This window comes from Mixophyes fleayi, chromosome 4 (assembly GCF_038048845.1).
Source record: "Mixophyes fleayi isolate aMixFle1 chromosome 4, aMixFle1.hap1, whole genome shotgun sequence".
NCBI classification, from domain to species: Eukaryota; Metazoa; Chordata; class Amphibia; order Anura; family Limnodynastidae; genus Mixophyes; species Mixophyes fleayi.
The window spans coordinates 149,620,686-149,646,912 of record NC_134405.1 but is presented as its reverse complement, the minus strand read 5'-3'; the positions used below and the strand labels follow the sequence as shown (position 1 = coordinate 149,646,912).

Sequence of the window (26,227 nt, the reverse complement as noted above, 5' to 3'; positions counted from 1 at the left end):
AAATCCGAAGAGTAGTCAAAACAGGCAGAAAGTCAAATCCGGGAAAAGCAGGTAACAGGTATGCACTAACACAGGAAAGCCTAGAGACAAGCTATAAGACTAGATACTCTGGCACCCTAGAGATGCCAGAGTCTGGTTTAAATAGTGCTGAGTCCCTACCCATTGGTGGAGTGGAGGTCGGAGGTCAGCTGATCTGACCGCCGACAGGAACTGCTGCTGAGCGTCCTCGTTGCCTAGCAACGAGACGCGATGTTCGGGCGCATGCGCCCAAACCTCCGGTGGTGCCGGGAGTGACATCCCATTGCCTAGCAACAGGACGAGTGGCCATCGAGAAGGCGTCCATCCCGGCACTATGTAAGAGTGCGGGGCGGCGCTTGACAGTACCCCCCCCCTCTCTCCATCGAAGAGGAGCAGATCTTGAGGATAGCTTCTTGATGAACTTAGCCAGGAGACAAGGGGCATGAAGATCCTCCTTAAATACCCACGACCGTTCCTCGGGTCGGAAGCCCTTCCAGTGGACCAGGTACTGTGGACGTCCATGGAAGTTACGGGTATCCAGAATGTGGCTGATCTCATACTCATCACCGGTGGTCGTAACGGGAGGTAGAGGAGAAGAGGTCTTGCGGTAGAATCTGTTGAGCACCACAGGTTTTAGTAGAGAAACATGGAAGGAATTGTGGATTCTCAGAGAGGGGGGAAGGAGTAATTTGTAGGTTACTGGGTTGATGACTCGTGTAACCGGGAATGGACCAATGAATCGTGGGGCAAGTTTCATTGAGGGTACCCGAAGTCTAAGGTTCCGTGTAGAGAGCCATACTTTGTCGCCAATCTGGAGAATGGGAACACATTTACGGTGGCGATCGGCCGTTAGTTTATATCGTTGAGTTGCTCTCAACAAGTTCTCTTTAGTAGACGTCCAGATGTGAGCCAGATCCCGAACCAGAGAATGGGCTGCAGGAACAGAAGGTGCTGGGGAACGAGAGAAATCCGGAAGGATGGGATGAGCACCAAAGACAACAAAAAAGGGAGAGGAATCAGTGGATTTGTGTATGTGATTGTTGTGTGTGAACTCTGCCCATGGGAGCAAATTACACCAGTTATCTTGATTACCGGAGGAAAAGCAGCAGATGAACATCTCCAGATCCTGATTAACCCGTTCCGTCTGGCCATTCGTCTGGGGGTGATAACCCGAGGAAAACTTTAGATTAATTCCAAGATCCTTGCAAAATGCCCTCCAGAATCGGGATATGAATTGTGCCCCATGGTCTGATATAATTTCTTGAGGACAGCCATGGAGCCGGAACACCTCTTTAATAAAGACTTGGGCCAGTTTAGGGGCGGAGGGCAGACCCTTAAGGGGGACAAAATGGGCCATTTTAGAAAATCTATCAACGATCACCCAAATGGTATTGAACCCTTCACTGGGCGGGAGATCGGTAATGGAGTCCATGGAAATACTAGTCCAGGGCCGGTCAGGTACAGGTAGAGGCAGGAGTAGCCCAGCGGGATGGGATCTAGGAATCTTATTTTGGGCACGAGTAACACAAGACTTAATAAATTCTTTGAGATCCGATCGGAGAGTAGGCCACCAATAGCTTCGGGAAAGGAGAGAACAAGACTTCTTGAATCCGGCGTGGCCAGCTAACTTAGTAGCATGAGCCCAGCGGAGGGCCTTCAAACGAAGATGGGGTTCCAAATAGGAGCGGCCAATTGAGGGAGTCTTGGCCCTGGTTAGGGCGACTATACTGGACGGTTCCAGAATGTGAGGAGGTTCGGTTGTAGGAGTATCATCCGATTCATAGAAGGATCGGGAAAGAGTGTCTGCTCTGGAATTTTGAGCACCGGAGCGAAAGGTAAGTTTAAAATCAAATCGGGCGAAGAAAGAAGACCATCTAGCCTAACGAGGATTGAGGCAGCATGCCTCTTGGAGGTAGGTTAAGTTCTTGTGGTCCGTAAAGACCGTCACCTGGTGTTTTGCTCCTTCAAGAAGGTGACGCCAATCCTCAAATGCTAGTTTAATGGCTAATAGTTCTTGATCGCCGATTCCATAATTGCGCTCGGCAGAGGAGAATTTCTTGGAAAAAAACCCACAAGGCCGGAAGGTCCCAGCAGGAGACCTTTGGGAGAGAACAGCTCCTACACTGACCGCAGAAGCATCCACCTCTAGAAAAAACAGTTCTCCTTGATCTGGTTGGGATAGAACAGGGGCAGATAAAAAGGCTTCTTTCAGGGATGAAAAAGCGGCAACGGCCTCCGGAGGCCAAACCTTCGGGTTAGCGGATCGTCTGGTGAGATTTGTTATGGGCGCAATCAATGTGGAGAATTGATTGATTAATTGCCTATAATAATTAGAAAATCCGATGAAACGTTGAATAGCTTTCAAGCTCAGAGGTTGAGGCCAATTGGTGATAGCAGAAACTTTCTCCGGATCCATCTTTAATCCAGAACCAGAGACGATATACCCCAAGAATGGTATTTGAGGGACCTCAAAGATACATTTCTCCAGTTTACAGAAGAGTTTGTTTAGTCGCAGACGACGTAGGACCTCCGAAACGTGGGACCGGTGGGTGATGATATCTGAAGAAAAGATTAATATGTCATCCAAGTAAACTGCTACTGAGTTATAGAGGAGGTCCCTAAAGATCTCGTTGACAAACGATTGAAAAACAGCAGGGGCATGACGAGATACTCGTAGTGTCCGTCGCGAGTACAGAAGGCAGTCTTCCACTCGTCGCCCTCACGAATCCGAATCAGATTGTAAGCACCCCGTAAATCAAGTTTAGAAAAAATCTTGGAGCCACTAATTCGGTCGAACAGTTCGGAAATGAGGGGTAGCGGATATCTGTTTTTAGCAGTGATGGCATTAAGCTGTCGATAATCGATACAGGGACGTAAGGTACCGTCCTTTTTCTTCACGAAGAAAAAACCCGCCCCTGCAGGAGAGGTAGATCTTCTGATGAATCCGCGTTGAAGGTTCTCTGAGATATACAGAGACATGGCCTGATCCTTGGGAAGGGACAGAGGGTAGATTCTGCCCTTAGGAATGGGCCTCCCTGGTTGTAACTCAATAGGACAGTCCCATGGACGGTGAGGAGGAAGAAGCTCCGAAGCTGCCTTGGAAAACACATCCAAAAACGATAAATAAGGAGCGGGAACCTCCAGGGGGGAAGAGTGCGTCAGGCATGATGTGGAGGAAAGGCATAACTTCTTGGGTTTGACCCAACTTAAACATCTCCCATGACAATGGGGACCCCAGGAAGTGACCTGAGCTAAACTCCAATCGAATTGGGGTGCATGTAGTCTAAGCCATGGGAGACCTAGAATGACTGGATTGATGGATTGGGGTGAAACCAAAAATTCAATCAGTTCAGAGTGCAGAACCCCTACCGTCAGCCGAACCGGTGTAGTAACTTTGGAGATGGAGCCATTGGAGACACGGTTTCCATCCACAGCAGTTAGGAATAGCGGCTGAGGCAAGTCAAGAATCGTAATTTGGAGTTGTGATGCCAGGGTGGCGGAGATGAAATTTCCGGCAGCGCCGGAGTCCACGAAGGCAGAGGTCAAAAGGGGGCCACTAGGAGAGTCCAATGTGATGTTCATAAGGAAGTCCGGATTGGAGGTGGAGAAGGGAGTGGACAGTCTCACTCCTAGAACGGCCTCCCTTTCACCGACTAGAATGGAGCGTTTCCCGGCCTTTTAGGACAAGACAGTAACCGATGTCCAGATTCTCCACAGTAGAGACAGAGATTCTGCCGGAGCCTTTTCTCCCTTTCCTCGGGAGATAGCCGGGAGCGAACAATTTGCATTGGTTCGTCAGGAACCACTGGGGCTGGGTTCTGGAACCGAGGGGCTAGGCAAGGGAAAAAACGTCTGGGAGAAGATCTCTCTCTTTCTTGGGTACGTTCTCGAAAACGAAGATCCACCCTATTACATAGGGATATGAGATAGTCAAGATCCGCTGGAAGTTCACGAGACACCAACTCATCCTTGACACGATCCGTAAGACCCTGCCAGAAGGTCGCCACAAGTGCCTCATCGTTCCAGTTGAGTTCAGAAGCCAGGGTGCGGAACTGTACCGTGTATTGGCCAACTGTCAGAGAGCCTTGGCGTAAGGAGAGCAAGCTAGAGGCTGCTGAAGATACTCGACCTGGCTCATCAAAAATCTTGCGGAATGCTGCGATGAAGGAGGAAACATTCAGAAGAAGAGGGTCATCCCGTTTCCAAAGTGGTGAGGCCCAGGCCAGGGCTTGTCCCGATAGAAGTGACATGATGAAGGCCACCTTGGAACGTTCAGTAGAAAAGGCTCCTGCATTGCATTTGAAGTGTATGGAACACTGATTGAGAAATCCTCGGCATCTAGTAGGATCCCCATCAAATTTCTCAGGCGTGGGCAGCCGTAGCGAGGAGGAAGCCCCTGGAGAAGGGGCGAGGACCGGAGCAATGGCCAGTGGAGGAGCGGCCGCAGCCGGTTGAGAGGCAGCTAGCGAGACTTGCATGGAGTCCAAACGGGTAGCAATACCCTGTATACATTGGAGAAGCCTGGCTTGCTCGACGTCCTGTCGTTTCGACCTTTTGAGCCAAGTGCAGTAAGAGGTCCCGGGCTGAAGGTTCATTTTGGCCGTCCGTGGTCATGGCCAGTGTATTCTGTCACGAGTTAGATAATTTGGAAGGCCTTACCTGCTGGTATTGGCGCTGCTACGCAAGGAGGCGCAGAGTCTAACCACGCCCCAAGTCTGCACAAGGGAACCCCGCAAGGAGTTTTGGACTTAGCAGCTGAGACGTGCCGGTCGCAGTTCTCCCAGGTAGCCACCAGCGAGGTAACGTGAACAAAACGTAGTAAATAGTCCGGGGTCAAATCCGTGCAGGCAGCGAAGTACAGAAGGATGAGGCAGAAGAATCGTCAGGAAGCCAAGGGTCAAACCAGGATAACAAACAGGAACCAAGGGAAATCCGAAGAGTAGTCAAAACAGGCAGAAAGTCAAATCTGGGAAAAGCAGGTAACAGGTATGCACTAACACATGAAAGCCTAGAGACAAGCTATAAGACTAGATACTCTGGCACCCTAGAGATGCCAGAGTCTGGTTTAAATAGTGCTGAGTCCCTACCCATTGGTGGAGTGGAGGTCGGGGGTCAGCTGATCTGACCGCCGACAGGAACTGCTGCTGAGCGTCCTCGTTGCCTAGCAACGAGACGCGATGTTCGGGCGCATGCGCCCAAACCTCCGGTGGTGCCGGAAGTGACGAGTGGCCATCGAGAAGGCGTCCATCCCGCCACTATGTAAGAGTGCGGTGCGGCGCCTAACACATACAATGACATTTGGCCCTGTCCAAATAGGCTTACAATCTAAGTGGTGTGGGGAACCCTTTATACATAAGGTAATGGAATAACAATTGCAGCTGCTGATGGGGAAAGTGTGTGTACCAATACAAAAAAGAATTGTGCTATCACTGAACTGGGTGGCAGTTCCTAAGTGCGGGAAGGTAGAGCCTCCAAAATGTTGTGACTGAGCTCTCAATTTGTGGGGGGGCACAATTATGTGTTCCTTATTAGTGAGCATTAAACGGCCTTAACGGGTTTAAGCTCATGATCTGCTGTGTTTACTAAAGAAATTATTTCTTTAAGTGTCTTTAAATGTGTAGAAACAACAGGTATTCTACAACATACCCCATTCATATTGCACCAAAATCCCGGGTTTTTGCCAGGGCGAGCTCAAACGACCCGGGTCTTGGTGCAGTATGAATGGTACAAGTCAAAAATCCCGGGTCTAAAAACCCGGGTCTTCAACCCGGAATTTATCGAGGGGTAATTCCCGGGTCGGACCCAGGTTGCCTGCACTATGAATGGTGCAACCCGGGTTTTTCAACCCGGGTTGCACAGAAAACAAGCTGATTGGCTGTCTGACCTGTAATGCTCACAATATGTACATTAACTGCATACATCAAACCAGGAAAAAAAAACTCGAGAGGAAAACAACAGTATGGAATGAAACAACTACTTCTATCATCCACACTATAAGAAACAAACGAAAGAAAAAGGTCGCACATACTTTACATAGGTGACTAAAGTAAAGTACGGAGCGGTAAGCAGTACAGAACGGAATTGGTGGAAACACTGAAGAAATGTCTGATTGTTTACAAATTATACAATGGAACAATAAATATTAAAATATCTTATAAGATACACTCACACATCTTTATGGACAAAACAGCAGAAAAGCAGACTATTACAAAAAAAATAATGTTTTCAGCCAATGAAAACTGCTCTGGTGATGACTCCCACAAATTGCCAGGGCACAGACTTGTGCAGTATGAATGGGGTCAACCCGGGAAATTCCCGGGTCCGAGGTGCAGTATGAATGGTGTTTCTGAGCTGGGACGCTCCGAGCCCCGGCAAAAACCCGGCTAGAAAAACCCGGGATATTGCCGGGGCGGCAGTATGAAAGTGGTATTACTGAACAAACTGCTTATTATGAACTCAGAACATTGATATTAGATATCTAATTAAGTCTAATCATAAATCAAATCTTTCATTATATTTATGGTTCTCCGAGCATTTTTTTTTAACATTGTAGATGCAGTTTCCTGTTATGTAGTTGTAGTTTCCTGTTATGTAGTTGTAGTTTAGCAGCATGTTATTGCATTATTTAGAAATGGACTCCCATTTATATTATGCAATGTGTGAAGATTGTTAACCATGCAAACAATTAATAGATTTTTTTGACTAATTTTTAATGTATTATTTTGTTATTAAATAATGTAATTTTGTTTATAATTTTGAGACATATGAGAATGACAGTAATTCAATTGTTTTTGTATTATTGCAATTGCTACATAAATTTAGCAGAATACAGCACCCTTCAATCTAATTCAAAGTAACTTGTAATTTGGTTTGAAACCAAATTACAACTTACCTGTGTCTAGTGAGTAATTTAGTATAATATAAATTAAATCAAGGGAACTGCAATGTAAAGACCAGGATTTGGTGAAATAGGAAGGCAGAATTGCAGGGATGGCATGGTACCTGTAAAGTCCTGCTAGTGGTTTGTAGGTCAATATATATTTTTTTCTTATTTAATTGTATTGCAGAAACGTTGCACTTCTGTTTAATATCATGTTCTGCTGGTATGTCCTAAATGTCACCGTGATTCCACTTAACAATGTTGTCACCCTTAGCAAATAAATCCATTTATAGCACGGTCAGCAATATTTATAATAAGTTTAAGGGACACTTTAGTATTGTAAGACCATCGCACACAGTACTGTCTAAATGGACCTTGGTGCACTACAATACCAATCATGACTTGATTACTGAACCGTGTTATATCATTTTGTTCATATTTCATATAACGCTCTTTAATAAATATTTACTCCTAAAGCTCCTAGAATGAGAATATAACTTGAAAATTAAATCCATTGCTGTTGGCAAATATTAACTACTAGGGACATATTTCAAGGGAGAAAACTTTCAAATCTAGGTACCTCAAATCAAAATAAGGACAGATGTCAACTATGTCCTAGAAAAAATTCACATTAGCCCTATGAGGACAGGGTATATTTTTATTTTTCCTTTGTGATGAAAATTCAGTATGACTGTACCACAACCAAGGTCTCATAACTGACAAGAAAATATGTCTCCAGATCTTTGTGTTTTCAGCTGACATCAAAGTCATAATAAGTAAATACATAATAAAATGAGTAATCAAATCTGTCCTCTTATCTTAACCATGTCAGTGTTTTTATTGTGCCTTGTTTGGATTATCATATCTGGCAGCAAATAAAAGACATTTAATCTCATCACTGGGCAATGAATTTTCCTACAACAATAATAGCACTGTGGGTTTTCCAGAGCAATGGAACAAATAAGTAGGTAGATTTCATGCAGGCCCAATAACAGGTATTCATTGCTGCATATATTTCCGTTTTTTTTTAAATGAAGTAATATGCTTCCTCTGTACTTATCATGGGGAAGTAACATTACACCTTAAAAGACATAGTACTGTCAACTTTTCACAATGGCTGGTTGTTTGGCTGCACTATCAGTCTAAACAGCGGAAAGGAACTGGAGTCAGGAAATGCAGATATGTCAGGGCGCAACACGTAAAGCCCGATCTCTGTTCTTTTTAGGTGTTTCTTAAAATAGACTTAAAAGTAAGCAATTTTATCCTGTAATTTAACAATCTGTCCATTTAAAGGCATACTACAGCCAAATTACAAACTATTCCTGTTTATAATAAGACGTGCTAAATAGTCAGTAATAAATATGTAAAGATTTCCACACATCAGCAGAATTTAATACGTTTTTCAATAGCATGTACTACGATGTACCTTGATTGTGGGACTTTTTCCCATTTATTGAAAACAAAAACAGCCTTTCCTATGACACATACACAAAAATCTGTTAAGGTCCTAGTTTAGCTAACTGTCCAGACAAGAACATTTTACACACATGTAATGGTACAAAAGGCTGTACATAATGCCAGGTAAATGCAGAAGCAGTGTTCCTCAGCCCTATATAACCTTGCACATAGTCAGATTGCTGAAATCATTTAAAGTTGCACAACCACCTTAGAAAATATCTTCCTAAGACCCCCCTCCCCCCCACCTCGCACAAGCCACAATCTTTTGACTAGCCAGAAAAAGGTACTATTAAGGAGCTTGCTCAGCGACACACTGCATTCTATTGGAATTGCTGTTGCCTAGTAACACAAAAGGACTTCAGATGTAAAAATGCTTATGTAACAGGTATTCAGGGGCTGGCTGGGCTGGGGACAGGAGAGCATCTGCCCCCCAGACCGGTCCCATAGCAGACTACCTTGGGCTGAGTCACTGGGCCACCTACATGTTTTTTTCCTTTAAAATGTTCCTAATAGGCTGCTGAGTCGAGTTAGCTGTCCCCTGCCGGTTTTGAGGATTTACTTTCAGAATAACCTATTGGGCATCTATTAAATGCATTATATATTATATCATACTCTGCATAGTTCTTTTTTTTGTACCTGCACTCTGTAAACCCAGGTTAATAAAACAGAAAAAAACATTACATTGATATTCTGAATCTTGATTACAACATATTACCCATTATATAAAAGCATAAATTAAACATTTTTTTTAAATGATAATGTATCTTTAATAATTCAATATAATATACTAACTTATGTTCTATACATATGCAACTACCAGTTCAATCTCTCAATGCAAGCATTCATTAACAAAAAGTGTGACATCTCCTGCAGCTATTTATTGGTATTATTATTATTATTATTATTATTATTATTATTATTATTATTTTCATGTATATAGCACTAATTATTCTATTCTTGTTGTTAAGATTTAATTTTTAAAATTATTGTGATAACCAAGTATCTTTATTGTTGCATCCATGTTTTCTATTTCAGAGATGAGAAAGGAAACCATTTATGTGTTAAAATTAGCTGTTACACTGCAGTTTGTCACATCTTCAGTGGATCATCATTATGTGACATACAGTATTGTATCTTTCTCCAACAGATGCAATCTCCCCTCCTCCTTCAACAGTAGTCAACCAGACAGAGAACTTTGCAAGAATACAATTTAAACCCAATGTGTTCCAGCAAGCAAAGATCACTCAAAATGGCATTCTGGGTGATTTTGTTATTCGCTATGATGTAAGAAGAGAGCTCAGTGTGGGAGACATTCAGGTACCACCAAATAAAACTACATTTACATAAATGCATATTAATATTTTATGGAATAAGCTCTGATAAACTAAGAGTTATTTGACACTACACAGAATGCTGGTGAGGGTGGCCCCTAATGTCATACCTATGCTGATAAACAAAACAATTGGTCAAGTATAACAATACATATCATCCAATTGATTGGTGCCAGTGCACTAATAGCTTTTCTGGTCATAGTTGTTTGTTTGTTATATGACACAGATTCATGATAACCATGTTAGATTTCCCAGGTGGAAAATTTGGATTTATAAAGCTATCCTATCAGGCACAGAATATGTCTTGATCGTACAGGCAGGACAAGCAGCAGGAATAATTTTTAAGGTGCAGATTGTATATTGTACAATAGCATAATACAAGTAACTGGGCAACAGATTTTCACCTTTTACTTGAACCTGAGTTGGTGGGAGTGAGGATCTTTCATTCAGGCAGAAAAGACTGCCTTGCAAACGATAAACGGCAGCAATTTGTCTGTGTGTCAGGTAGTTGTATCTGGAAAGAGAGAGCTTGAGAGGTAAAGGCTCCATTTGAGTAATGCATGCACCAAATAAATTACATACCATGTGTTTTTATTAAATGTTGACATCTATAATTAATAAGACCATTGATTAACGTAAACCATCAAGTTGTAGGGTACTCTGCGGCACTAACAAATCTTATTAATAACTAAACTGCACCAGTCACCATGAATTAAGTTTATAATTCAATAGTATATGAATTTCATCTACTGCATACATTAGGTTTACTGTTACAACAACAAATTTCTTTATGTAATCCCTAATAATTTTCCTGCTGGCATTTTGGCACGATGCCCAAAGAATCTGCATTCAAAGGAGACAAGCTGAGCAAAATTATTGTAGTTTAGAAAGACAGATGGTCCCTGTCACTAGGATTTGGAGAGAGGATTAAAAAGGTAGATAAAATAGTTCTTTAGTTTTTATATAGAATTAACTAGACACATCCTTGAGCTGTCTGTCTGTGTGTGTGTGTGGTCCTCTTCTGACTGCATTATCAGGTCTTCAGCAAAATATATATCGCACCGGGTAGACCTTACTCCTCTTTTTTAATCACCACTTAATCGTTATTAATCACATTAATTTAATTATTTCTAAACATTTGAGGAGAGGTGCATCCACACATATAATTCACTAGACTGAAATTGGAAAGAGAAGAAGAAATGTGTTTTTTTGGGCACTCAAAAAGGTCTAAATTTTAATACTTCAAAACTTTATTGATATGCATTAAAATATTTCAATTATTTTTAGAGATATATTCCCCTTTAGTAGTATAAATCACATTTGATTAGCGAAATATTTAAAGTGAGATAATAAATATATTGATGTAAATATACACAATTGTTAAAAATGACAGTTTAACACTGTCACCGCACGCCACTCAACTCACAAACTCATTCTATAATGATTTGCCACTCCCTAGGATTGTATCCTCAAATAAAGTATTCTGCCTTTTAAAAAATATCAAAAGTAGGCAGTTCTAATAAGTGCTTATTATATATCCCAATTGCAGTCTACTCTAGTGCATTATCAGGTCCCCAGTTATGTCGGTACTGATCTGGCCAAATGCGACATCAATCTTGACCCAGCTTAAAAAATAGCTGCAGCATCTAAAATAAGACAGTAAAAACTTTTTTTTTGTGTAAAGTTTTATGCACACAAATTAGCTGTCATAAATATATATATATATATATATATATATATATATATATATATATATATATAGATAGATAGATTGATATAGATATATAGATATATTTTACAATTTATTTGTTCACCCAACACTACTGTTTCTTTTTTCTAGGTTTTAAACGGATACTTTGTGCATTATTTTGCACCTACAGACCTGCCTCCGCTGCCAAAGAATGTGGTTTTTGTTATCGATACAAGTGCTTCCATGGTGGGGACTAAAATTAAACAGGTGAGAATTAACCCATAAAGCTGCAAGTATACTGCTTGAGATAAGGCCACTTTGTCATAGAAGTGAAACATTTTGGGCTTGTGATTATTTTATGAACTACAGATTAATTCTACTCCTTTCTAAGTGAACTGCTCTAATGTATATCAATGCATTTTAAGCGCATTGGTGGTCTTCAACACAGAATCATACTTAATTAATGAAAAAAGTTTCATTATTAAACAGCAAGCATCCCCTGGTATACATTACCATCCTACAGTATTGTGTTCATTTTCGTTTGCTGATGCTTAGCTTGGACGCAGGGCTTTAGACGCAAGGTTATTGATTACTGGGAATATCACTTCAAAGGCATTGGATATATATGGCTCAATGTATGTAACTGACATCAATACAATATGGGTTTTGCTATTGTAAATATCACGCTACTCACTGCTCACCTCACTGTATCCCCAGAACTGAAAGCTGATTTTCCCAGGGCTCCACTGTTTCTGTAATAAAGCTTCTGACGAAAGTTTAGGTCACTTTAAAATGGCTGCGTAGATGAAAGTGAGCTGGAGGAGGAATAGAAAGCTGCAAACACCCCCCACACAGATGGTGCAGGTGACCAAGCCCCCAGATTCTAGCCAGAATATGCAGTGGCGCACGCAGGGGGGATTTCTGAGTCTCCAGAACCCCCCGTGCGCTATCTAAGTGGCCACCATAGTGGCACTGTCCTATACAGCAGCTGCGGCGCTGTCAAAGAAGCGTCCGCGGCTGCTGTATAGGACAGCGCTGCCGAAACGGAGCTGCTGCGCATGCGCGGGCGCATGCGCAGCAGCTCTCTCTCGTGGTTTTTTTTTGGGGGGATCAGGGGGGGGGGGGAAACCCCCCCCTGACAATCCTGTGTGCGCCCCTGATATGAGATTAACAATGAAGTCCTGGTAAAAAACAGTTGTGTGGAGCAGATCCTGGGGCTTCATTGAGGGAAGATGGGTTTTTTCACCCTACCCAGAAATGCCTTACTCAGCTGCCTCAGCGATACTGGTAAAGCTTTATTTATTGCTTTGCTGAGCCAGTCACAAGTGATATGCACATGCCAATTGAAAAAAAATGATTTTTTTAAAAAATATATTTTCCTAAATGATTTTTTTAGGTTCAAGTAATAACCCCACCCTAATAATGCACTGGTTTTGTGTATGATGTTATGAGAGCTGCCACTGTACATAGTAACAACGTCACAGCAAATGTGTAGAGTATCAGCGGCGCACGGAGGATTGTCGGGGGGGGGGGGGGGGCGACCCAAAAAAAAAACAAAACCCAGAGAGAGCTGCACCTTGTGGTTGTCTCTATGGCACAGAGCTGACTGAAAGGATATTGATTATACCACACTGGTACTTGCACATTACACTGGTCTCAGAGGTGGTATTTATAGGAGTAGCGTACATCCCCTGTGCAATTAATTGCTGGATTATTACTATCCCTTTGCAGATCCTATATTGATCTTTATTAATTGTCTTTAGTCTCAATCTTTTAAATGCTGACACTAATGTAGTGTATTACAGAGGTGAGCCTCTATTGGAGTAATACTGCAATGCTAAATAATAAAGGTAACCTCTCTAAAAGTGAACGGTGAAATGTACATTGAGGGTGCGATGACGTCATTAATGACTTCTCAGAACCCAGAAGAGTCGGCTGAGAGTGGCCGTGTAACCGCGCTAATCAGCTAAAAATGATGTGTTATTTTGGCTTTATCTTTCTTTATTCAGATATGCCAGTAGCTGCTCATCCAGTCACAAGCCCAGGAAAGGGTTATAGTTTTAGCTTCATAGTCAGGAATAAACAGATTAAGGACAAAACCATGAAAATCAGCAAAGACTTGACAAGATATAATTAAAAATGGTAACAGACTGTGGCACCAAAGCTAGGCAATAGCCTTTAAAACAGATTTCCATTATTTCTAATTAAATCTAGATGAATACAAAAGTGTGTGTAGGCATTTATATCTACTAATGTCATTTTAGTGACCATGGGACTTATGTAGAGTTGATTACAATTGCATCCAAAAAAAGGACACATTTTACACAGTTAGTTGAGCCAGAAGAATCTAAACTGATCATCATCGTTATCAGTTTGCAATTTGCATCAGTGTTGTAAGTTTTCCATCTCTTGACAGGCGTATGTACGTCTGAGTCTGTATAATTAGTATTTATTCGAATATGCCCCCTTCTTCACCTGTTCTGCCTCTTCAAATGTAAAGGTCCGAAAAGAGCCGTAAGTGTAAGTTATAACTCAGTCTACATGTGTCTGCAGTGTGACAGAAGCACTGGGAAAGTGTCAAAAGGCAGGTATATCTGTCCCAAGCTCTCTGTGTTTTATGCTTTTAAACCCCAGGGAGATTACGTGTGTTTGGGAAAAGCTTCCCAAAGAGTGTCTTCAATTGTAGGAAAAGCTGGTAAGGGTCCCTGGGGTATAAATGGAGAGAGAAGGGCAGGCTCCATTTATAAGGCCCATTTCAGGTTTTCCAACCTGCTTGCAAGTGCTGTTAATCAGGAGTTGCACCAGCAAGGTGCTGATAAAAAGCTGCTAGGCAATTTCCTCTGTCTCTCAGACATGGGGAGGAGATTGGATGCCTCCTGAAAGACACTGCAATTGTTGACTAGTAAGTTCTGTATTTTGTATGTGTGGGACACAAGGTCCTTCACAGGAGAGAGGGTGTTTCCATGTGTTTAGTTAGTGCCGGACAGGCAAGGTGTTTATTTTGAAGTTTTCTTTATTTTTCTGCTTAATAAAACTATCTGAGGTCAGTTTGTCAGGATATGCCTCGCTTCCTCTGCAGCATCATCAGGATGCTGCTTTATCTCTGCAGCTCCTGCCTCTGGGATTTATTGGACTTTATGATTGTGTTCATTGCATGTTTCTCTGCAGTACCTCTTTTCTATCAGAGGTGCTGCTCTTGTGTTTGCTTCTTTCTACTACTAGGAGTTACCTTGCTGCACTAATTAGTCACCAGCACCTGATTGCCTCTCTACGTATACCTGCCACTCCCAGTATACCTTGCTGGTCATTGTTGTTTCTTTGCCTTCCTTATGGTTTGTTCTCCCTGCTGCTTCTGTGCTCTCAGACTCCACATCCCGCTGCTACACAACTGCTCCGGATATCTCTCTACCTTCCATTCTATCTGCGTCTGCAGTATTCACTGTGCAGTTTCAGCTTTATTGGGTTCGTACCATTTACCTGTATTTTCTAAGCAATAAACACCTTTATTCTTCATCACATCCTGGGCTCCATTGCTGTGTTTTACTTTGAAGCATGACATTATAAACAACCAAAAAGACAGCTTTGGAGCCGTATGAATGATCCTGCTTCAGATTTTCTCCTGGGACTCTTTATGCAATTGTTTTTCATTTGATTTCTCTTGCAACATGTCTGCCTCACAAATTACTGAACTACCTTTGCTACAAACTCTACAAGCGGACATAATTTTATTATGCTCTGAGTTGGCTCAAGTTTCTGCCCTTCTTATGGACCCACCCCGGAAACAGTCATATTTTGTCTTTCCCAGTTCTCATGCTGTTGATTTGTCTCATCCAACCTTCTCAGCTGCTGAATCAGTGCAAACATAATTTCTTAATAGTGCTACTACAAATTTACTGCTTACCAAACTCCAGGTTCACAGGTGGTCCACGCCCCCATCTGTCCCAAGAGAAGCGGCACCGGTGCAGAAGAACTAATAAATTATATCTCCACTGTGCCAGTAATATACACTTTTTACAAGACTATCCTCTCCGCAAACCACGGCAGCCTACAGAACCGTCTTCTGTTTATTCCCCTCCTCATTCTGGATTTGTTTGTGCTTCACTTCCGGCTCCCATATTGCAGCCTGTTTTGCTCCCTGGGATGAGGCCTAGCCAGCCAGTTCCAACTGCATGTCCGGAGGCACCAGTTCCAGCTGCCTGTCCTGAGGGGCCAGTTCCAGCCACCTCTCACGAGGTGCCAGTCTCTGCCACCAGTCCAGAGGTGCCAGTTCCAGCCACCTGTCTTGAGGTGCCAGTTTTGGCCACCAGTTCAGAGGTGCCAGTTCCGGCCACTTGTCTCGAGGTGCCAGTCTCTAAACACCACCGGTTCAGGCCAAGTAACCACTTGTTATGGTTCAGCCCGAGTTACAATTGGTGCTATCTGGTCCGAGGCTTCTCTCAGTGCTGTCCGGTCCGAGGCTTCTCACAAAGCTGTCCGGTCTAAGGCTACTCTCAGTGCTTTCCGGGCCGAGGCTTCTCCCAGTGTTGTCCAGTCCGAGGCTTCTCCCAGTGCAGTCCTGTGTGGGGCTTCCCTCAGTGATGTCCAGTCTGAGGCTTCTCCCAGTGCTGTTCGGTCCAAGTGTGCCCAGTCCGGGATGTTCTTGAAGTGTGCCCAGTCCAAGCTATCCTCCAAGTGTGCCCAGTTCGAGCTGTCTCTTGCCAATAGTTTTAAGTCTGAACAGTCTCCTGCCAAGGGTTTCCAGTCTGAGCCGTCACCTATCTTTGAGGGGCATCTTTTTCAACTAAGTGCCCTTCTGAAGTATTATGCTTCACAATTTCCCTCTGTACCTAGCCTCGTTAATGACCCAAAGAGACAGGTACTGTTTCTGATATCACATTTTAGAGGGGAAGCCTTGCAATGGGTAAACCCATTTATTGAGACTGATCACCCCATTCTATCGGACTTGCAACTCTTTACTGAGGCAGTAATTGGCAATTTTGCGACATCTCCCACTATGCCATCTTCCGGGGCATCTGTACATTCGGCAACACCACCTGCAAATCAGGCCAAGAAGTTCCATTGTGTTCCACCCAATTTCTTAAAGGGCTTCCGTTTCAAACAAATCTAGCAAGAAGAGGCAAAAGAAGAGAGCATGGTCTATGGTGCCTCAACTTCCCTCTGGCATGATCTCCATCGCCTTTCCACCCTTAGACGAGGACTTGCATGCCGGGCCCTTTACGGTGGACTATGACTCAGACTGTTTTAACCACTTTTGGTAATACAGGCATCTGAAATCCGGGAGGGTACTGATAGGATCTGCCTCGCTTGCTCTGCAGCATCATCAGGATGCTGCTTTATCTTGGCAGCTCCTGCCTCTGGGATTTATTGGACTTTATTATTGTATTCACTGAATGTTTCTCTGCAGTACCTCGTATCTACCAGAAGTGCTGCTATTGTGCTTGTTTCTTCCTACTACTAGGAGTTACCTTGCTGCACTAATTAATCACCAGCACCTGATTGTGTCTCTACTTATACCTGCCGCTTCCAGTATACCTTGCTAGTCATTGTTGTTTCTTTGCCTTCCTTATGGTTTGTTCTACATGCTGCTTCTGTGCTCTCAGACTCCACATCCTGCTGCTACACAACTGCTCCGGATATCTCTCTACCTTCTATTCTACCTGTGTCTGCAGTATTCACTGTGCAGTTTCAGCTATATTGGGTTTGTACCATTTATCTGTATTTTCTGAGCAATAAACACCTTTATGCTTCATCACATCCCGGGCTCCATTGCTGTGATTTACTTTGAATTGTGACACAGTTGTACCAATACCTTAGACTTGTGTGACATCTCTGCTGCTGTACACTACCATCTACCCCAGGAGATGGCAACTGTCCCCATAACCAGGTTACAGTAGCCATAGTTAGTGCTTTGTGGGCATGTGCAGAAGTAAAATCTATAAGAAATATTTATATTGATCCCCTTTCTGCTCTGTAAAGTAGGTGAGCTAATATAACAATATCTGTGCACAATCCGTAACTGACCAAATTGGTTTGCTCCTCTCTAGTGAACATGGAAAGAAGATTGACTGAAAACATGGCCTTTGATTACTGATTGTATATTGTAGCATTATATCTCAAGAACAATGAACCAAGTAACAGGTGGTTTTTGAAGGAAAAGAGGTTTTGTTTTCTTTACTCAGGGGATATTAAAAGCACACAGCTACATTTTTTGCATGAGTCATTTGTAAACAGTATCCTTGGAAACTTATAATTAAATTAAATTTATGGAATTAGAACTATTTTCAATACATATAGTTATCCAACTGCATGCCAAGGATTTAAAAGATTCATAACAAAAAGATGAATTATAAAAAATATGTACATTTGTTGGTAATTTTGAAGCAGCGTGAAAACATAATATAGAATTATAGTACCTGACACCTCACAATTTTTTTTACATTCAGTTACATAATTAGTAAGGCTGAAAATACACAAGTCCTCAACTGCTTGTAATTTCTAACTGTATTGCTATGATCTACCAGATACCTTCATTCAATTTATTTTTTTAATGAGCGTGCATGTATATAATAAAATTAAAAATAAAATACATTTTAAAAAATCATTGGGATTATTTGTCAAAATAAAAAAAAATGTTGCAAGATAACTGCTTATTTAATGTTTCCAAGCACTGCAGTGTACTCTGAGTTTATTTAAATGTTCAATATTATATCAGTCAATCTCTGCTCTGTTCTATTAATCTGCAATTTTGTGTGAATCCCATAAGCATATTCTATTTTAAATCCAAGTAAAGGCTTTTGAATTTACTTCAGAGCCAGATAAGAAGCACAGCCCTTGACCCTTAGAAAGCATTCTTCAGGAGTGCAGAGGACTGGAGTTCTCTAATCACATAAATGGCTGCTTTCCAATGGGAACTTCTCTAAGCTGTGCCAAAAAAACTCCATGGTTGCTGCTGAGCAAACAGTAATGCTAATTTCAACATGAGCAATTCCCAAAGCAATCTTAGTCACGTACTTAATTGAAAGACAAAGACGCTGTTAAACCTGCACTCTGGAGGAAAATAAGAGTTAGTAGGCGGCATGCACAGGAGCTGTATTATTATTGTTATATAATAATAATAATACACAATACACCTGGAATTCCCTTGCTGTGTTTATTCTTGTCTGGCCATATGACTTATTACCTTCGACTTATTCAAGAATGATGGTAAACAACAGGCTAGTTTACAACATTTCTCGATTTCTAGATGTTATTCTACACCTACTATGCAGGAGATTGTAAGATCACAATCAGCCAAGAGCGAGTTTAGTTTTATCATGTTATATCAGGGGTCAGGGAACTTTTTTACCTTTTACCCCAAAATATATTTAGATACGCCGACGTTACCCCCTTGATTTGAAAGGAAGGAAATAATATATTATTAATTATTGGAATTCAAAATTTTATTGAATCTATTCAAAATTTCTTTGAAAGCTTCAACTTCAAAACTTCAGGTTTTGGAGAAATGATGTTGCTTCATTTTTGATACGAGAGCATCAATATTGGGGCATTTTGATGTCAGAGCAATTTGGATACAGTCTTCAGCATCCAATCAATTTCTCTGCTTTGTTTTTATGTTTGTTAGAGTGGAAAATCCTTGTTTGCAAAGGTAGCTTGTTGCAAAATGCAGCAACTTTTTGACTGCCTCCTCATGTGCAATTTTGAATGCCTTTGCAGCTGTTGACATCCAAAAATATGACAGATCTGCTTTGTTTTCAAATGCAATATGTGCTTCATTATTGCATCGAAGCTCAAGAAGTGCCTCTGCCAACCCTTGAGGCTCTTCTGGTACAACAACAATTTCACATTTAAAGGGGTCTACAATCCAAATGACAGCATGTGAATCAGCAGCATTACCCCCAGGAATTTCATTTTTACTCCATTTGGGGTAATTTACCCCTGTTCCCTTACCACTGTGTTATATGCACAGTCTGTTTACGAATGTCATGGTCTACATACTTATTTCAGCATAAACTTCTATTGTGTCTCACACTGTAGACAGATAATCATCTGTTCTTCAAAATATTCCTGTGAGGTGACTCTGTTATCTGTTATACATTCCATAGTGAGCACCGTCAAATGCGGAATGCAAAACAAGCATGTGGGACTACACATAGGCAAACCAGCACACGTGGTTAGCACTGTTGATGGCACAATGTCTACTTGCCAAACCATACCTATGTAGTAATCAGAATACTAACATTCTATAGGAATCTGAATAAAATCTATAATTAGCATTTAAATGTTACATATTAATGATGCCTAAACATGTTACGATACATGTTACCAAATCTTTATTTTGAATAATTTCTACATACACAAATTGATATATGTAATTTTCAAACTTTGAGAATGGTAACGTTTACCAAGTAACATCTTTTGATTGAAGACTAACATATAACACACAGGTTGTTATAAGTTTAAGACCTAATCTAAAGTGACATTGTAGAAACAAACTGTGTGAGGGTACCTTGAGACCTAATTGACCAAATAATTGCAGTGTGTATAGACTCAAAGACACAGCTGATCCTGATCAACATCTGACAGATATGACATTATAGATAATATCTATTTGACATTGGATTGGGAAGGATTGTAAATGCAGTCGGCTGTTGCCTGTATCTCACATTCACCATCCAGCGCCCTGTCAGATCTGACATTTTGCCTTGGACGACAAACCAGATCTTTCTTATTTGGCCACATCTTACCTATGTTTGACCAATGTCTTCAGATCTGCCTGAGATCAGACTGCCAGCAAGATAAATGGTGCACAATAAGCACTAAATATCCCCTTTTTATATTATGTCATTATCTGTTTTTTAAGAAGATATAATTAATTCTGAAATAAATTAATGCACAAGTATACAGTTGTTGACTTGTTTTGTAAGGAACCACGGTCCCTAATCATTAAACAGGATGTGAATTTGGACAAACCCAGATACAGTATTTATTAAGTCCTAAATAACTTGGCACCATTTACTATAATAAATTTCTATGTAGTACAAGTGTTTTGATGAAAAAGCCCACTGATACATGATGTTCTCCTGCCATAATGCCCTTTATAATTGAAGTGACATTTAATTGAGTGGTTTGAATCAAATGAATTTTCCTTGTTAAAGAAGATCTGAAGTTGGCGACAGTTTATGTGTAGAAATGTGGAACATCAGACTTGGCCTAACAAGTAATCCTTTGTACTCACAATCATCTGTGTGAAACAAAAAAAATGTTAATTCTTTATCTACTCCTAGCATACTGATCAGAGTGAAAAGGGATTTACAGAAAGTTTATAATTACAGAAACGCACATACTTCAGATTCTACTTTATCTTATGGGGTTTTAGTTTTTGGATAAATACCAAGGTAATTTGAAAGCCAAGCTGACATCATTAGCACACCTAATGTAAATAAAACTCACCAACAGCAATCATTATGTGTTACATCTCAGCCAGAATTTCAGAAAGTTTTGTACTAAGCTGAGAGATGGAGTGTGGGTGCTGAAATAGAGGCACCTGTAAAACACTGCTTTATGCAGAATGTCATCCTTGTAACTATACTGGATTGAGGTGAACAAAGCAAACATATACTTGCACAACTATTGTGAGCAAAAATATTTCAGTTTGCATGACCACAAAACTAGCACAATGCCCAAGAATGGTCAGATTAAAATGTTCATAAATATAGTCAGCAACTGACCCCTGTCAACTTATGACCATGGTCATCTGCCAATCACACTAATGGGCCACTCTGTGGTGTGAGAAGTATAAATATGGCAGGGCATGTTGGAGCTTGTAGTTTTACAACACCTGGAGTTCCACAGGTTGGCCAGGACTGGTATAGCTGTTAACCAGAATGCCCTATGTATTATGCGGTGGACACAAGTGTACGCTCTGTATTGTATTAAGATCATAAGAATTCTCTCTGTATTGTGTGGTGATCATAAGTATGCTCGTTGGCTATCACTTGGTTGCTCTTTGTATTGTATTGGGGACATGTGGATACTCTCTGTTTTGTATGGTGATCACTTGGTTGTTCTCTGTATTATACGGCAGTCCCTAGGATGCTCCTTCTATTGTATATAGGTACCTAGAATGTGCACTGTATTGTTTGGTGATTACTAAAATGTTCTCAGTCTTGTATGACTGTCGATCGGATACTCCCTGTTTTGTCGCAATACATTTGTAATACATTTTCCATTTCACATTCATGGGAATATTTTCGTTTAATTCGAACAAAAAAAGCATTTTTGTCATGCTAATGTTCCTAAATAATCTCAGTTACATTTAAAAGTAAGAGGCACAGAGGCCAATGGGATGGTGGAACCTCTTCTTGGGGGTAAGGGCATATCGGACCATCATGAGGCAATGATGTGGCTAAGGCTAACTGTGTTTTAACCACATCTACTTTTGTGTTGGCTCTGCTTACAGTTCATTCGGTCCAGCCTACATGAGGTCGCTTTTATAATTTTTTCCAGGGTCGTTTTAAGTTCCCCACCCCGCCCTGGCTACAGACTATGCTGGTGTTATATAAATACATTTTAATAATAATAAAACCTGTGTGCACCTTCACACAATACCATGTTAAAATGTAAGCATTGTAAACCAGGTAACAAGTCTCCTTTAGCATGTACTAAAGCAGCTGGTATTACAATCTGTAGTGTCAACTTATGAGTGACTCACAAAGGTCAAACATTCCCAGGTATATGGTAAAATGCATAACAACATCTAATGCTGTCTGTAACCATAAAGAGACCAATATAACGATACCCCATTTATTAATTTAAATTGCATTTACAATATGCATTATTACAATATTATATATTATTTGTATGTATATAAAAACTATGCTGTGTAATCAGTTATTTTAGAAAGGGACATGTCAAGTCCATATTAAAAGGTCTGTAAAGTTCTATATTTGGCATTTTAGATTTGTAAAAAAAATGTGAAGATTTTGGAACATGGAACTAAGCATATTTTATATTACGGGATAGCATTTGAAAGCTTTAGCCTCAAATGTACTGAGTTAACAGAAACTGATGTAATGTGATGTTCCCAGTTAGAAATGTCTGTCATGTTCCATAACTATTATGCGAGTTCTAACTGTTGGATTGTTCTTGTAACCATGATGTAATATTTATATTCCCTGGTGATTTGTAATGACAGCCTCCGATTTATATGAGAAAGGTCACTAGTGACATAGATTGACTTCCAGCTTTTACACTTTCAATCTGAATTATAAATGTAACAAATCATCAACATTTTAAATGGGTTAAAATGATCAAAAGTCAGATTGTTTATTTGAATGTAATTTCTTTTGCAGACTAAAGAAGCCTTATTTACTATTCTTCGGGATTTGAGACCTGATGATCATTTTAATATAATTGGCTTTTCCAACAAAATAAAAGTTTGGCAGTCAAAAGAGCTTGTGAAAGTTACTCCTAATAACATCCGAGATGCAAAAAAGTTCATTTATGGCTTGTCACCTTCAGGAGGTAACCAATTTCCAACTTTCATTATCTAATGTTTTAAGCATATTGTTCAAACAGAAATTTCTATAAATTCATACACATTGCACATATATTCCTTGAGCATAGTTATCTATAGTACTGATTCATAATTGAAGTCTTCCATCTGAAATAAAATTAGTTGACGCAGGACAAAGGAGACATGGATTTTGTTAACTTATATTAAGGCCACTTTAATTAACTACTAACCAGGTTATATTTAATAATAGATATGGTTAATACATATTTTAATTATATCAATGGCTCAATATACAGACCCTGAGCTGTATGTTGTTTCCACCATGCATTCACAGTCCACACTATTTCTATATACAAGAGTATACTGGAGAAGGGTGTTTTTTTATTTTAGTTTTCATTTAGAAAACTGTTTATTAAAAGCAGTGAAAATGTAGCAATATAGTAATATAATAACATAGGCAACCCCAATACCAGGCATAACTGAAGAACTCATTAACATAAACTGTGATGATGACACAATCAATTTAGATATTTGAATTGGAAGCCAGAGAATGCAAACTAAGGTGTTAACTAGACAATACTGATTTTTCATTTAAGAAAGAATGAAGGGGACAGGGTGATGGAAATGGATCACGAGGGAGTATTACCAGGCCGATGAAAGAACAACCAGGGGGGTTAAGGTAACAGATTCATAAAGATCAGGGTGTAGGTGATAGTGAACATGATGCTAACTTACAAACTAAGCAAGAGTTGGTTGTGGAAAGAGGTCCAGGGAGGAGTTTCTCTGAATGCTTGTAATATGCTCCATCCGATACGTGGGCATTTTCATAATGGTAGGATGAGGTGCATTTTTCCATGAGGCCACCAAATGGCACATTGCTGTGCTTATGATGTATCTGAACAGCTTATTGGGTGTGCTTGGGGAAATCATGAATTCGCAGGGGGACCAATATTTATTTAGAATTATGAGAAGTTGGTAAGGTGATGGATATTACTTCCTTCCAAAATGACTGGATTTTGGGACAGCCCCAGCAGATATGTAGAAAAGGCCACGGCTTGCCATAATTTCTCCAGCAGGCGTCTGAAGCACCTGGGAAGATGCTGCAGAGCCTAGTTGGGATGTAGTACCATTGACAGAGTAATTTCTAAGCATTCTCTTTAATGCCGACATTAATGAAAGATTTTGCAACCCCCTCACAAATGTCAGACACTCCTCAGGGTCTTGTCAAAATCCAGTTCCCACTTGATGCAAAACTGTCTCTACATCTAAAATGGGAAGAAGTGTATTATAGAGAGTTGAGATAAGACCCCTGGATGAGTAGCTGCGAAGGAAGGTCTCTTAGCAGATCCGAGTACCGAGCCAAGCCAGCTCGGTACTTTCGCGCACCCTCGGAATTGAAACCGAGGCAAAACATCATCGTTACATCGTCCGATCTCGGATCTGGTGAGTTTTGGATTCTATAAGTACCACTCTCCATGTCGATCCAGCGCCATTTCACAGAGGGACACAGAAGGGGTAGCACAGTTCTTGGCAGTCTGTAGAGCAGTTGGGCAGCGTCATAGGTAGAATAGAAAGAGGAGGGGTAGCAGTGTTCTTAAAAATGTACAGTGAAATTCAGGAGAGCTCCATTGCTCCATTGCTAATTGTAGGGGGCTGATCCCTGCTGATATCAGCAAGACATTTAATAGAATGACTGGTCCCTGGGCAGGAGCCAACCACCAAGGATTACCAAAATAACAGGGCCAACCAGATTAGGGCCCCAGGCCCTCTTCCCTGTAGAGAGCAAGCTGGAAGGAGGGTGCACCCAGGCTGTGGGGTCTACCAGGAATTTGCTGAGGGAACAGTCTGAGCCTGGAGATGCCTTTTTTGGGATCTCAGAACAATGCCACACTGATACTTGTGGTCCCTGAAATATAACACACTAACCCTAGTACACTTGGGGTCCCACCTAAAGAAGAAGAAAAGAAAAGCACCATTGCACTAGACTGTGCTTTCTGTGCTTTCAACCACTCAATATGTGTATCAGGATGTTATAGTATGCATATTACAGCATGAATCGTTATTCATCAGAAGGGCACCAAAATTATGCATATTTGCTCATATAGTTATTTTTGGAATAAATTTGACTTCTTTCACATGTTTTACACTGACATATTATATATTTTAGGCACAAATATAAATGGAGGTATCCAGCTTGCAGCAAATCTTCTCAATGATTACCTTGCTAATAATGACAGGCATGAGAGGAGTGTTTCGCTTGTTATATTCTTAACTGATGGACGGCCCACTGTTGGGGAGGTCCAGTCTAGCCACATCCTAAGCAACACCAAGAATGCAATCCGGGAAAAATTCTGCCTGTTCAGTATTGGTTTTGGCAATGATGTGGATTTCCATCTGCTAGAGAAATTGTCTCTGGAGAACTGTGGCATGATGCGTCGGATCAGTGAAGATGAGGATGCAGCACTTCAGCTCAAAGGGTATGTGCTAGCGCTTATGGCAGAATGTAAATACTGAAGAGAACAGTCAATGCTCTTTAGTCACAATGTTGAAGTAGGTCAGGGAGGAATCAATATGACATTTACTTTCATTGTCTAATGAAATTGGTTAATCCTTATAAATGCCAATTGGTGATGGATTATAATTATATCATATATTGTATAAATTTCCTTGTCGTGTGGTAACTGTGATGTGTAGGGTGAAGCATCACCTGTTTCCGCAGGAGATAGGGCTTTTCGACCTATAAGAAATAGACCAATATATGTAAAATGAAACATTTCAATTAAGAAATATACAAAACAGCTGTGTGTCTGGAAATTGTGAAGCAATATATAACAGTACATTCAAACATTTTAAGAAAATTTATAATCTCATTATTTGCCTGACAAATTACTGATTTACTAAATATTCATAATATAAATAACTTGCTGTGACTGTAAGAACAACAGGTTCTCAAGTTTATTTTTTCCTGTCCATTTCCCAGTCTTATGCGTTGTTCCAGAAGCTACTCTGACCCTAGTATATAACTTGGCTCTCATTAAAGCAACTTAAATGTTATTAAAAATTATTGTTCAGGACATAAACTCACTAGACCAAAGGGGATACATCTGCAGAGAAGCCTAACATAACCTCAGATTTTTTGAGATTTTTCAAAAACATTTAAAATGTCATGTAAGCAGAATGTAACTTATAAAGCGTATAATTATTTGCAGAGCATTCTAAATGTTTTATGCTCACTCAGCACAAACATACATTTTGCCGAGATATCCACTTATAGACCTTGGGCCTGATTCATTAAGGATCTTAACTTAGGAAACTTCTTCTGGACAAAACCATGT

General features: G+C 40.7%; 1 protein-coding gene across 1 annotated transcript in view; it reads left to right on the top strand.

The window, feature by feature from the left end:
- ITIH5 (inter-alpha-trypsin inhibitor heavy chain 5) overlaps positions 1–26,227 on the top strand; it is a 55,356-nt gene that overhangs the window by 19,026 nt on the left and 10,103 nt on the right. Inside the window, exons 6-9 of the mRNA XM_075208592.1 lie at positions 9,504–9,673; positions 11,528–11,644; positions 22,729–22,900; positions 25,060–25,369. Coding sequence (XP_075064693.1) covers positions 9,504–9,673; positions 11,528–11,644; positions 22,729–22,900; positions 25,060–25,369 — 769 coding nt within the window. The remainder of the gene's footprint in view (positions 1–9,503; positions 9,674–11,527; positions 11,645–22,728; positions 22,901–25,059; positions 25,370–26,227) is intronic.